The sequence below is a fragment of the Platichthys flesus genome, chromosome 2, assembly GCF_949316205.1.
Source record: "Platichthys flesus chromosome 2, fPlaFle2.1, whole genome shotgun sequence".
NCBI classification, from domain to species: domain Eukaryota; kingdom Metazoa; phylum Chordata; class Actinopteri; order Pleuronectiformes; family Pleuronectidae; genus Platichthys; species Platichthys flesus.
Window position 1 is genome coordinate 16,680,451 of NC_084946.1, and position 12,669 is coordinate 16,693,119.

At 41.5% G+C, this 12,669-nt stretch overlaps 1 protein-coding gene across 1 annotated transcript in view; it reads right to left on the reverse strand.

The window, feature by feature from the left end:
- Positions 1-12,669, reverse strand: part of cacna1da (calcium channel, voltage-dependent, L type, alpha 1D subunit, a) — a 57,387-nt gene that overhangs the window by 26,642 nt on the left and 18,076 nt on the right. Inside the window, exons 4-18 of the mRNA XM_062402146.1 lie at positions 11,382-11,554; positions 10,566-10,718; positions 9,675-9,871; positions 9,209-9,312; positions 7,535-7,698; positions 5,468-5,542; positions 3,769-3,856; positions 3,351-3,377; positions 2,751-2,911; positions 1,853-2,078; positions 1,536-1,743; positions 937-1,057; positions 634-718; positions 302-332; positions 51-205 (exon numbers count right to left, since the gene is read on the reverse strand). Coding sequence (XP_062258130.1) covers positions 51-205; positions 302-332; positions 634-718; positions 937-1,057; positions 1,536-1,743; positions 1,853-2,078; positions 2,751-2,911; positions 3,351-3,377; positions 3,769-3,856; positions 5,468-5,542; positions 7,535-7,698; positions 9,209-9,312; positions 9,675-9,871; positions 10,566-10,718; positions 11,382-11,554 — 1,968 coding nt within the window. The remainder of the gene's footprint in view (positions 1-50; positions 206-301; positions 333-633; positions 719-936; positions 1,058-1,535; positions 1,744-1,852; positions 2,079-2,750; positions 2,912-3,350; positions 3,378-3,768; positions 3,857-5,467; positions 5,543-7,534; positions 7,699-9,208; positions 9,313-9,674; positions 9,872-10,565; positions 10,719-11,381; positions 11,555-12,669) is intronic.

The window sequence follows — 12,669 nt, forward strand, 5'->3', positions numbered from 1 at the left end:
ACACTATCTATCTATGTGGCGTGGGTGATGTTGTTGTGATGCTGTCTTACGGGTTCGTGGTGCTGAAGATGAAGAAGGCACTTCCCTCTGGGATAGGAGTGATCTTCTCTTTCTTCACCAGATCAGAGAGGACGGGCCGAGGCCCCGACGGTACCTCTGGATCCTCCTCCTCCGCTGCCGTGTCATCATTGTCCTCTTCCTCTTCCTTACAGTCAAGCATGAAGTGTGAAAGTGAGTCAGTGAACATAACATCTTTATCTGTCTTTGACTCAGCGTTACGTTAGAAAGAAGTTAAGGATACCTTTTCCTCTTTTTCCTCCTCCTTTTTTCCCCTGAAATACACACATATTTGTTGTAAATATTTGACATCTAAGATAAGAAAACAAAAAAATTGCTGTACAACGTTAACCAAATACATATATATACCTATTAAATTAAAATTCCATGGCAGAAATGATTATTGCGCAGTTACAGTGAATCAGTTGAAACCCTGCGTGACATATAAGGTGCATGTGGTGGACTGGGAGCAGAAGCTGCAGGAAGGAACAACCTCTTTCCTTCAGACACATTGGTTGAAAATAATATTTAAATCATATTTGTCACACAAAGACTTAGCAGTAGATCAGCAGTCACCCTTTGTCTGCTCCGTCTGTGTTAAGAGACTCTGCATCTGCCAAGTTGTCCACAGCGATAGCCAAGAAGACATTCAGCAGGATATCTGAGCGAAGGCTTCAGTGAAGGACAACTCTCTTCAACCCTTGAGTGTAACTACACAATCACTTATTAATGACTGAAAACAGATCAGTATCGTAATTCATACAAATATCAGCACTGTATCAACAGATGGTCATGTACGTTCCAAACACATATATGAATGAACGTAGACTTAGCGTCTGGAGCAGCGTCTGGTGTGTTAGCAGGAGTGAGAGAGGATACAGTTTCCACAGATGAAGAGGATGATGAAGTAAAAGCACACAATCATCCCAGAGGACGAAGGGCCTCCGTACGCCATGATGCCATCGTACATGACAGCGTTCCAATCTTCGCCGGTCAGGATCTAAAATCAATCATGAAACTTATTTCAATGTCAAATGTCACAGTTTTAGAGCAAATGTGCTGACAACAGTTTTCTTTCACATGGTGCAGTAGAAAATCTACTAATATGAGTGGTTATTAATATGTTTAATGTTTAATGATTGATTGATTGATTGATTATATTGAATCTATATAATAGTGACAATAGTAAACTAGTTTTAAAAAGAGTTTGAAAGTTCATTTTTGCATTGTTTTGTTTCTTCAGACAAAACACACACTGATGGCGTTATCTCAGCTTGTCTGATTTATGGTTCATTTATTGTTACCTCTTCAGTTGTTTGTAAAATCTTAAACCCTATTTCTTTCTAAATGTGTTCATGTAAATACATCACATTTGATCTATTTTATCTGTGTTTTTATTATACGTATATCATAAAGCACTAATGGGAAAAATATAGATGTTTGCAGTTTGTAGATATATATCCTAATTTGAACTGTACCTGAAACACTGTCAGAAGAGATTGGGGAAAGTTGTCAAACGTGCTCCTCTTGGTCTGAGTTTCGTCAAAGTTGAACTTTCCGCCAAACACCTGCATGCCCAGCAGGGAGAAGATGATGATGAAGAGGAAGAGCAGCAGCAGCAGGGAGGCGATGGACTTCATGGAGTTGAGCAACGATGCTACCAGGTTACTCAGGGACTGCCAGTGACTACAGAGAGAGGTCGAGCAAAAACAAGAGGATAGACCGACGATTAGCCGAACACCACACGTGCACACACACGCGTACGCTGACACACACAAACAAAGAATGGTCTCACCGTGTGACCTTGAAGATCCTCAGCAGACGCACACAGCGGAACACAGAGATACCGAGGGGAGACATGATTTCCAACTCCACCAGAATGGTTTCAGTGATTCCTCCACACACCACGAAGCAGTCGAAGCGGTTGAACAGTGACACGAAGTAGGCCTGTAGCCCCAGACTGTACATCTTCACCAACATCTCACACGTGAACATGGCTAACAGCACTTTGTTGGCCACATCTGAAAACCACAGAAGAGATAGATTATTTCACAGCACAGAAGTATCAGTGCTTTTAAAAAACTTACATATGCCATTCACATTTACTCTTTATTCGGTCTACACTCAGCACAGATGTTCCAACAGAAAAGAGTTATATTTTGTTTAAATATTATTTAACCTTCATCCTCGGTCAAAGTCAAAATGAACATCATAATAGCATAACACAGAGTACATGACACAACTGCAGTAGTTCATGAGAAAATACACATATAATACAATGACGAGTTTATGTCATCCTCATGACCACAGACTGTAAACAAAGATCCACAATGTGTCTCCACTTCCTCCCACTATCTGGAAATTAAGCCATACCCCTAACCCAAAAAGTTCCCATCAATACACAGGCTTAACGACTTTAATTGGTCCATATCCCATCCACTAAAATGGATGATGCAGGATTTATGAGCTATACTTGACCTAACCACTAGGTGGCAATAGAAATGCTCTGGCTTTACTTTTGGGGTTCTGTCATATCGTCCATCTTTATATACAGATTATGATTACGATGCATACAATTTAGAAAAACTTTGAAATTCAAATTTGAAATAACTATGATCCATATCTGTGTTTTAGCTTTTTGAGATAATAAGGTGATAATGTCAGTTAACAATAAGAAGCACTGTGGTTCCTACCCTGCACTTGTGTCAGCCACGACGGCTGGTTGTAATGCTCTGATGATATGGTGAGGGTGTTGAGGAACACCAAGATGATGACCAACCAATAGAAAGGCACCGATTTAACAGCCAACCGGCACTTCCTGCGGCAGAATCTGTTCCAGCGGCGCCAGCGCCGACTACGAGGAGAGGGAGAAACATTAATACAAAGAACAACACAATATAAGTGCTTTATAAAAACAAAAGCTCTGGTCTCAAACTTAAAATGTCCAAACAATAAAATCTAAACATCAGCGGTTGTTGTTAGGAAATCTCTAAGGTTTGTTCCCAGTAATAACCGAGATGCAGTGGACTAAAGGGGAAGGGCCATGAGGGAATTGCATCACTATATTTTCTGCAAGTCACACTGTTCAGTAAACGAGCTGAAAAAACACTGTGTAAGGCGATTCTCTAAAAATACCATATGGTACATGCTGACTTTCTAAAACCTGTTAATGTATCTTCTCTGGTAGAGTTGAATAAAATACTGTAGTACTGTAGTTAAATCCCTATACCAATGTATATGGATGGTTATTCAACATTCAACATGCAGAGACACAGATGCAAAAATATACTGACCTGCACTTAGACTTCGAAATTTTTTGACTGAAAGAAAGAAGAATTCAGTTAATATTAGAATCACAGGTTGTTTGTTGATAAGTCATTTATACGTGTCCTGCTGTAACAGTCAACAGCAGTTGAAGAAATAAAGTACTACTTTAAACTAGATACAATCTAAGTAGAGAAAAATATCAATCTAAAAATAAATAAGGAATGAAGTTAATACAAGAAATCATGAAACAGGGGCTTATTACTAAAAACAACTCATAAATATACAAGAGTAACTTGTACTATGGTGAAAAGAAGCCTGAAGTGGTGATGACTGTGCTGAGAGCCTGTGATGTGAGTGATCCATGTTTTTTATTGAAGTAGTCACCCCACTGTTATTAGATTTAAGTGTGATAACAGTGGTCATTTAGGTGCTGTATGTTCTCACCACAGAGCTCCGCAGCACGGCGTCTTTTCCTCCTCCCCGTTCTGATTCTCTGTGTTCACAGATTCCGTTTCGCTGGCCGGGACGCTCGCTGCAGCAGCAAATAAAGCAGACACTTACAAAAAAATAATCATATGCACTTTGCTGTGGCACAAGATATTTCACAGTGCAGAGCTTCCCAGGGGGAACAAGCATATGGAAAGAAATAGAACTGAGGCTGCATCAGTTTGGAGTTCTTCCAAAAAGAAGAGAAAAGATAGAACATTCTGTACAAATCTTTTTACACTATAAAGTCTACAAAAGCATCCCAACTAGTGATAAATTTAAACTTTTTTAAACTCCAAAGCCTCACCTCTAAAGCTACCTCACAGGGAGGAGGCCACTAAGCGGCACTGTGGCTGTGCATCATTGTCATCATCAGTATCATTTACTGAGTGCTGAGAGGGAGATGACACGGGACAGGCGAGTGGACAGCTGCTCCACCGGAGCTGACTGATGCACACAATGAGGAGCGGAGTGGAGAAAGGTGCAGGGTGTGGAGGACGGAGCTCTTAAAGCTGTCGCTGAAACGCTACACTCCAAATACTGCCAGCTCCTTGCAAAGTCTGTCTGTGCAGCCGGATGATGATTAACTGTGTGAAACGTCTCAGTGCTTTAGCCCGCAAGGTGTGTGTGCTACTGCTGCCGCTGCTTAGCTTATGTAGACGTGTTGGCTTTGATTCCGGAGCGTTAGGACAGCTCTGGAAATAGTGCTGACTTCTGGAGTAGTGATCTGGGTTTAGCCCTGTTTCCTATATTCATACAGAGCTCCAGCTTTTTCAAATGGGACGTGGGAAGGAAACAGGGCGTGGCAGCTGTGTTACTGCTCCACGTCACACTCACTTAACGGAGACATGGTTTCATTTAGAACCGGTAGACTTTAAAAGAGGGAAAAAACAGCAGGGGAAAAAGAATAAAGACAACTGAGAGGCTCTGATGCTCAAACGTGAGGGTTTAACACAGTAGTAAGGCACAGTGATGAGATAGTACACACACACACTCTCACACACACAGGAGTCAATTCTGAAGGTTCAAACTGGACTTTTTGCTGCTGTTCTTTAAAATTGATTTCACTCGTCTCCTATTCAATCACAAAAAATGTGTTTGTGAAGAACACAGCCACAATAACGGACGACTGAACCTGTTAACATTAAAGCATGTTTTTAATATTATTTATTTTTCTTTCTATGACATAGTTCTTATTGCTAGGCTGATTTGCTCATCACATCCACCACGTAACAATTCATCGCTGACCCTACGTTAACTTAAAAAATTACAAAAACATTGGAACTTGATCTTGAAAGATGGAAAACAAAAGAGTAGTGGAGTAGTAAGCTGATAATACAGCTTGTAACATTTCTATCTTTAAAAATTACTTAACAGTTTCCATGAATCGTGGTGGAAGGAGGAGGAATATATAGAAGGCAAATAATTTTGAAGTGTAGCTAAGAGATGTAATGTGGCCTCAGCTTTGGGGCTTGTATCATTTGAAGGGGACCGTTGCGGAGGTAATCACCACACTAAGTGCCATTCGAGTTTTCTTTTGGAGATTTGATTGTGCTTCAAACACTCATACACACATTCGTTTGCACACGTACGTAAGAAAACATGTAAACAGACACATAATAGCAAGAGAACAATGGAGGGAAACCACAGGATTTACCATGAGTGTCGGACGACTGGCTGAACCACCCAAACCTTCCTTTCTTCTTCTCAGTAAGGTCAGCCAGAGTCACCCCTTCATGTGTAATGCATGCAAGCCCATGCATTCAGACACAACGGCACAGCAGAGGGACATGGGGGGCGAGAATGGGCTGCTATCAAAATGGGTCAGAGCACACAAGCACCACAGGACAACAACAGTATTCAAAATATCAATATCCAACAATGGCAAGCGCAGCAGGAGCCACAGGGGCTGCAGACACTGAGGAGGGCAGAAGAACGACATGGAGAGCTGTTAGTCACAGGAAACGCCTGCAGGGGACACGGCCCTGTACCAACATGTTACAGCGCTAATTACAGCTTTTTGCATGATAACATGTTAGAAAGGGGCCCGCACACCGTCGACAGACACCGAAAGCCAGGATGGACGTTGAAAAGCCGTATGGACCTGCCTCCACGTAACACACGAACCTTCACCTGCAAAACTGAAACGTCTGTCTCACACTCGACTTTATACAGGACATGAGGTTTGACTACAGGAGAACACAAGTGGGAGAGGCAACAGTGAATGAACGGGGAGAACATTTCAAATGAGGGGAGATTGAAATGAGCAGTGCAAAAAAAAAAAAAATAGACAGATTCGTAGGTGAAGCAGTCGCAGTTTCTCCTCTGCATCATGTGTGCTGCTTATATAAAGAGGATTTGGATTATGAGTTTTCCTACTGCTCAAGTAACATGATTTTTTCCCCCTTCCTCAGATGAAGATCCAGTGGCGTCGCGGCATGCTCCATTTCTGTCAGTGGTAGACTGTCCATTGATGGTGGAGATAAAACCGGTCTGTACACTCTGCTTCAAACACTTCACACATGTTCATATTAACCCCTACTAAGAAAAGGCAATCTCTTTTTCATAGATGGACGAAATGTTAAAATATTCTATTGTGGACTTTATAGATGCAGAGGTAGTCTGAGTGAAATTCTATTTCAATATCGTGTCAAAAACCTAGAATTAGCAGTAATATTTACTAACCTGGTATTTGAGAATATCCAAACTAAAAAAAATTGCGTGAAAATTGTTGCCAAGCTTTTTTTAAGTGTAATTTATATCTCAGTGCATCTGGCCGAGAGTCTATCCCAGACTATGGCACAAGTACTATTAATCATTTTTGCATTATCATTATTACAGTTTCAGATCTTGTTCTAAAGTGTTCGTCCCAGGAGATATTTAGCAATTACTTTATTTTATCTCTATAAACACATTCTGCATGTGACTATGTAGACGAGGGACAAGACTGGGATCTTCTAGTTTCTATTTCCAGCTTGAGAGGGGACAGTGTTTAGAGGTAATGATGTCTGATCTACTGAGCAGCCAGATGGATTTCATATTAATAGCCAGTAGCCAGTCAGATTTACCTTTAGCCTCAGCCTAACCTCAAGTTCGGCCATTGGCCATTTCCCCCAGAGGCTGATTCATCATTAGCTGATTGGCTCTGAGATTTCTTAAAGTGCAACTGATCTTTTACTTGCAGCATTGATCGAGCTACATTATCTACCTCTACCTCAGTCAGGGATTTCCTACAGTTCCAAGATGGCTTTTGAAAAGTTGCTGATGCTAAAAAAAAAAAAATTCTCTTCTCTCCGGTGGATGGTCACAAGTCGATGCAAAATCACAAAAAAAAGGAAAAAAAGTGAAGACATGCGTGCAGGGTCAGATTTATGTATTGGCTCTTTTTTCTACAGTAAACCCTCTGTAACTGTGATATGTCTCAACAAGACTGACTTGTTTTCTGGTGCAGTAAGGGAAAAAGGACACAAATCTCTCAAGGAAACATCTACTCAGTTTTGAATATAAGAACCACCATGTTCTTTTTTACAAATCTCCCAATACACATTTCAGATTTAGTCTATAGGACATATTAAGTCTATATGTAGAAATGATATCTCTCCCAAGTCAATAATGACACACACTGGTGGATAGAACATTCGAATATATAGATCAGTGTTCTGTATTGAAGGGCTCTTGCGTTACTCTTAACAAATCGAAAGAGCGAGTGGGAGAGGACACTTACGGTTGCGCTTGGTCTCCTCATCGGCCTCGTCCTCGGGGTCGATGTCTTCAGCCTGAGTGATCCAGTCCAGGTAACCCTTCAGATCCTCCTCCAGCTGCTGCTTCTCGCGCAGCTTCTGGAAGTCTCCACGAGCTTTGGCCTTCTCTCTCTCCTTGGAAAACTCTCTGGTTTTGCAGAGGCACACACAGACAACACACGGAAACGCATTCAAACCAGCAGGTGGGCAAAAATACACTCAAAGAGAACACACACTTCCACAGCAAACAGCAAAATGGAAATAAACAACTCGTCCTTGAGAAAAAAGTGAAAAAATCCTCTGCTTTTACTGCACTGACAGAAGATAGCCTGTGTGTGTATTTCCGGTTAATTCTCCTCGTCCAGATTCTGCTCTGCATATTCACACACTTCAAACGCGCGCTTTCAAAGCTGTGTATGTTTTTCTGATGCGCAGCCACTGGAGGGAGATGTACGCCTTTGAAAGACAACACGCGGCTATATTTAGAGCCTGACGGTACAGTAGCGTATCCTTCAGGCGGCGAGCATCTTTATCATACAGAAAAGGTAATTTAGGTGGACAGATGGTTTCAAGAGACATGCAACATTTGCGCCACATCAAAATTCAAACGTTATATAAAACCACTACTACTACTGGGGAAACAGCGATATGTGAAGCGCTTCAGTAAACAGGGCCTAGATATTATATACATTCTGCGTATACATGTATGGCAGGATAGGTGTCATGGGGTTATTTGAGCTCTGATGATGAACGAGTAAAGAATACGAGATGACCTGACACACGACAATAAGACTGGATGTCAGCAGGTGAGAAAGCAGCATTTGAAAGACTGCATCCAGAAATCTGACCCCCGCCAATCTCAATTAGCCGTCAGCGCCGCAAGAGAGTCTGAGTTGAGTATTATGACAACCTTCTTGGCTTTTTTTCTATTTTTTTTTTTTTTTTAACTAGGCTCTGCTGGTCAACCATCCAGAGTTAATTCTACTGTAATACCCCGCCCCCCACTCTGCAGCGCCGGGAAAGCAAAGTGGGGTTTGAGAAAGCTTAGGAGCGCAGAGGGAGTGAAGGGCGAGGAATGAGATTAATTTCTCTCACAGGAGGTTGGGTGGGTTGGGGGGAGGAGAGGGCTCACTTTGCAGTTGCCGTGGAGAGGACGTGATAGTTTGACGCCGACAGAGGACAGGGGACAACGCCTGAGAGAGAATGTGCCTTCATTCTCGATGGGCCTAACGCAATATATTTTTTTATTGTTTGCAAAAACGATTGTCAGGATCTGTGTTCTTCCCACATCCGAGAACTTTCAGCAGAGAGCAAACTCTATTATGGGTTAAGACTATTTCCTGACACAGCAAGCCGTGCGGGGTGAAGAACAACCCACAGCACATATACACGCTTTGCACACTGCAAACCCACTGCAAGACGTTGCCTCTTACCCACTTAGCACACCTAACACAAGGTTTAACACGAAAAAGGAGCCGAGTATGATGAGGCTAACAAAATAAATCCAAGGCGTCTCCCATCCGATGGCGTCATTGACCTACAGGAACCAAAATGGCAGCTGGTTAACGCGACAGGAAACACATGAAGGGACAGAGAACCTCCAGCCTGCAAGCGGGCAAGCTGAGGGTCTCTGTCGGTAGAGGGAAGAAGGTGCTTACCCGCTCAACACACCCAAAACCAGGTTAAGAACGAAAAAGGAGCCGAAGATCACAAGACTGACAAAGTACACCCATGGAAGCTCTAAGCCCATAGCATCGTTCATCTGGAGGAAGACGAGCGTTCCCACGGACGAAGGAGAGGAGGGAGAGATAGAGGAATGTAGAGAAAGAAAAGAAGGAAATGTAAGTTAGAAACTGTCAGAAAAGAAGAGAACACGGGTTAAACCGTAGCTTTTTCTTTAGATAAAGAAAAACAGACAATTAGCAGGTTGTCAGAGGAGCTGCTGAATGCTCTCAGTCATTTAGTCAATCAATCACATCCGAGTGATAAGAGCTGCCCCAGGAAATGATCAGCAGCTTCATCATCAGCGTGTCAGTCACATCACTGCTGTGTGGCTGATCTGAGCGCACATTTAACGCTGAAGGCCAGCGAAAGGCACAGGTTCTTAAAGTGGGAGGAGCTCACCCAGTACAGCACGTCCGTCCAGCCCTCCATGGTGATGCACTGAAACACCGTCAGCATGGCGAACAGGAAGTTGTCGAAGTTGGTGATGCCACCGTTGGGACCCTGCCAGCCCTCCCTGCACACTGTGCCGTTGATGGGGCATTGGCGCCCGTGACCTGAGATCGCACATGGAGCCGGGTCGTCCTCTGCTGTCATTTCTACAGGAAGAGAGGAGAAAGAAGTTCAAAATGATTCGAATTAATCAACTCTCAACGGGTATTTTAGAGTATTTATCTTGAGACTCTTTGGAGCGATGTGTCAATCTGTCAAAAGTGTACCCCGCCTCTTGCCCAATGTCAGCTGGGATTGGCTCCATCTCCCCTCTACAACCCCCATAGGATAAGTGATATAGAGAATGAATGAATTCATGAACTACTAAATTCAGTTTATCAGTCACAAGGTATAAACAGAGATGTTGTGAAAAACCCACCAAATTGAGTTTTTAGACAGAAACTCACAGGCTGTGTAAAACCTTGTCCTTAGTGGAACTTAAAATGCTGTAGGACCGAAATGTCCTTTCTGTCATTGTGTTGAAAATATAACTAGTCTGATCATGTCATTCTGATCATGTCATTTATGATCAAATAATATTTTGCTTAATGGGTAAACAAGCCTATACTTTCTGTGATTCAGATAGAGCAACTTGTTTGGACACATGGTTGAAAAGATCTCTATAGATCTGTTCACATACGCTGCTGTAATAAAACATATGCTTGTTTTATCTTTAGAATCAAGTTGAAGTGCATGTTTATATCTGTTACTGAAAACATAAAATAACAGCTTGGTACAATAAATCGAAATGCAGATCATAATTTCCTTTCATATGTAAAAAAGACAATGATGAGGACGTACCTGATCCAGGCATATAGCAGGTTGCGTGCATTTTCCCAATGAAAAGCTCCAGGCCGATAATAGCATAGATGATAATAACAAACAAGACCAGCAGAGCAATGTGAAGAAGAGGGACCATGGCTTTAATGATGGAGTTCAACACCACCTGTAAACCTATGTAAGAAGAGAATACATTAGATGAAGCCTGACTGGTCTTTGTACAAACATATACACAGTCAAATTATAATATATGTATATATATATATATTATATATATAGCAACAAACTGTCTCTATTCTCGTTGTTATTACATGGACGATGCAGAGGGCCACACAGTTTGATATTTTGCAACGTCTTCCTATTTATCATCTAAATGCAGTTTAATGCAATCCATATATAAATAAATATATATAAAATGTTTAATGCTCGACATATAACTTTATTCAATACATTGTCCTTCTTTGATCACTGTCACTGTTTGTGTAGAACATTTCGGCTTAATGTGCAAAACTTAAAAGGTTTCAGTATGTTTCTGCTGATCTGGAACCACATGTATCATATCAATGTGTCAGGAGTGTTTACTGTGACTTTGTTTGTTTTAATTCCACACAGAGCTTAAGTCTCTGGGGCTTTGATGTACAGATGAAAAACAGTCCTCAGGGTTTGCACATACACCATCTGGACTTGTCCCTTCAACCTACGCTTACTGGAAAAAAGGATCTAGATTTCAATATATATACGAAATTAAATGTGGTAAATGCAATGTACTGGGTCACGATGGTTTCATGTGGGTTGCACGTGTTTTGGCGTGTGGGGCTCAGTGGGTCCGGTTCTTACTGGGTACTCCTGAGACCAGCCGCAGGGGTCGCAGCACACGGAAGGCTCGAAGGGCTTTAACGTCGAATCCACCTGGTTTACCTCCATGGCCGTGCATCGACGGATGGAGCTCGAGTCCGTCCCCTTCTGGCTTATCCTCTTTGGTCAAAAGCTCCAAGACAACACTGAAGAGTCTGTCAGCGAAAAAAGAGAAGACAGTCACACTGTTATCCTGAGGACAACCGGTAACCTGAGGGTTGACAAATGAGCCATGTGCGGAATTTCCACAACAACTGAATTCAAAGTGATTAGAGGAGATGAAAATATAGATTGATTAGCCATCCCACAGAATAATAACCATCAATCACCTCTGTTTGTTTGTAGAGTGGTTGGTTTGAGTGATTTTAAGCAAAATTACACAAAAACTACTGAATGGATTTCCACAGAACCTGGTGAAAGGATGTGGTATTTGTCAGGGATGGGCCAATTAAATACAATGTGTGAATCCGGATGATGGGTACGAGCCAGGATCATATTTTCCCCACTTTTTGTAACATTGCGATAGAGAACATTTACAAACATTGTCGTTCATTTCTAAGAGAATAATTTCCACATCTTGATGAGAACAATCAGGCACATTGAGGGAACTGATATCAATTTGGTGCTGCTTGAATGAATTTAAGGGAACTGTTGGGTTATGAGCTCTACTGCGTTCTATTCTTATTTGATTAATCCTTTAAGTCAATTATCAAGTAAAAGAAAAGGAAACTACAGCTTCTAAATATGTGATTTGTCACAAAGCAGAGTACAAATATTTGGTCTCCTTGCACTCTTGAACATTAAACTGTACATTTTACAGTATTTATAACATTATTAGTGCATCATATTAAATCTACAATACCATCGTCGTTCATCAATCATTCTCTTCAGTAATAAAAACGTTAAAAACTGACACAAAAACATAAATCTTCGTCTTTTCTCCCACCTTCAGTGTCTTCTCACTATTCACACTTCAATAAACAGTAAGTGTCTTTGTTTTACTGTTGCTGAACCACCAACGAAACATTTAACTGTGAAACTGTAAAGTAGTGTCACCAGTTTTATTTACAGCCACCCACAAACCATACTGCCATCACCAGGACACACTTGGATTAATAAGAGTATACGAGTTTTGAACATATGTTAATTATAGTCAATAAATACATTATAAAAATGATATACCCAACACATTTCAGATTATATTCAGGTTAAGTGCATAGTTACGTGAAAAACAATTGCCGGTTATTACGTTTCCTGAGCAGATAATCAC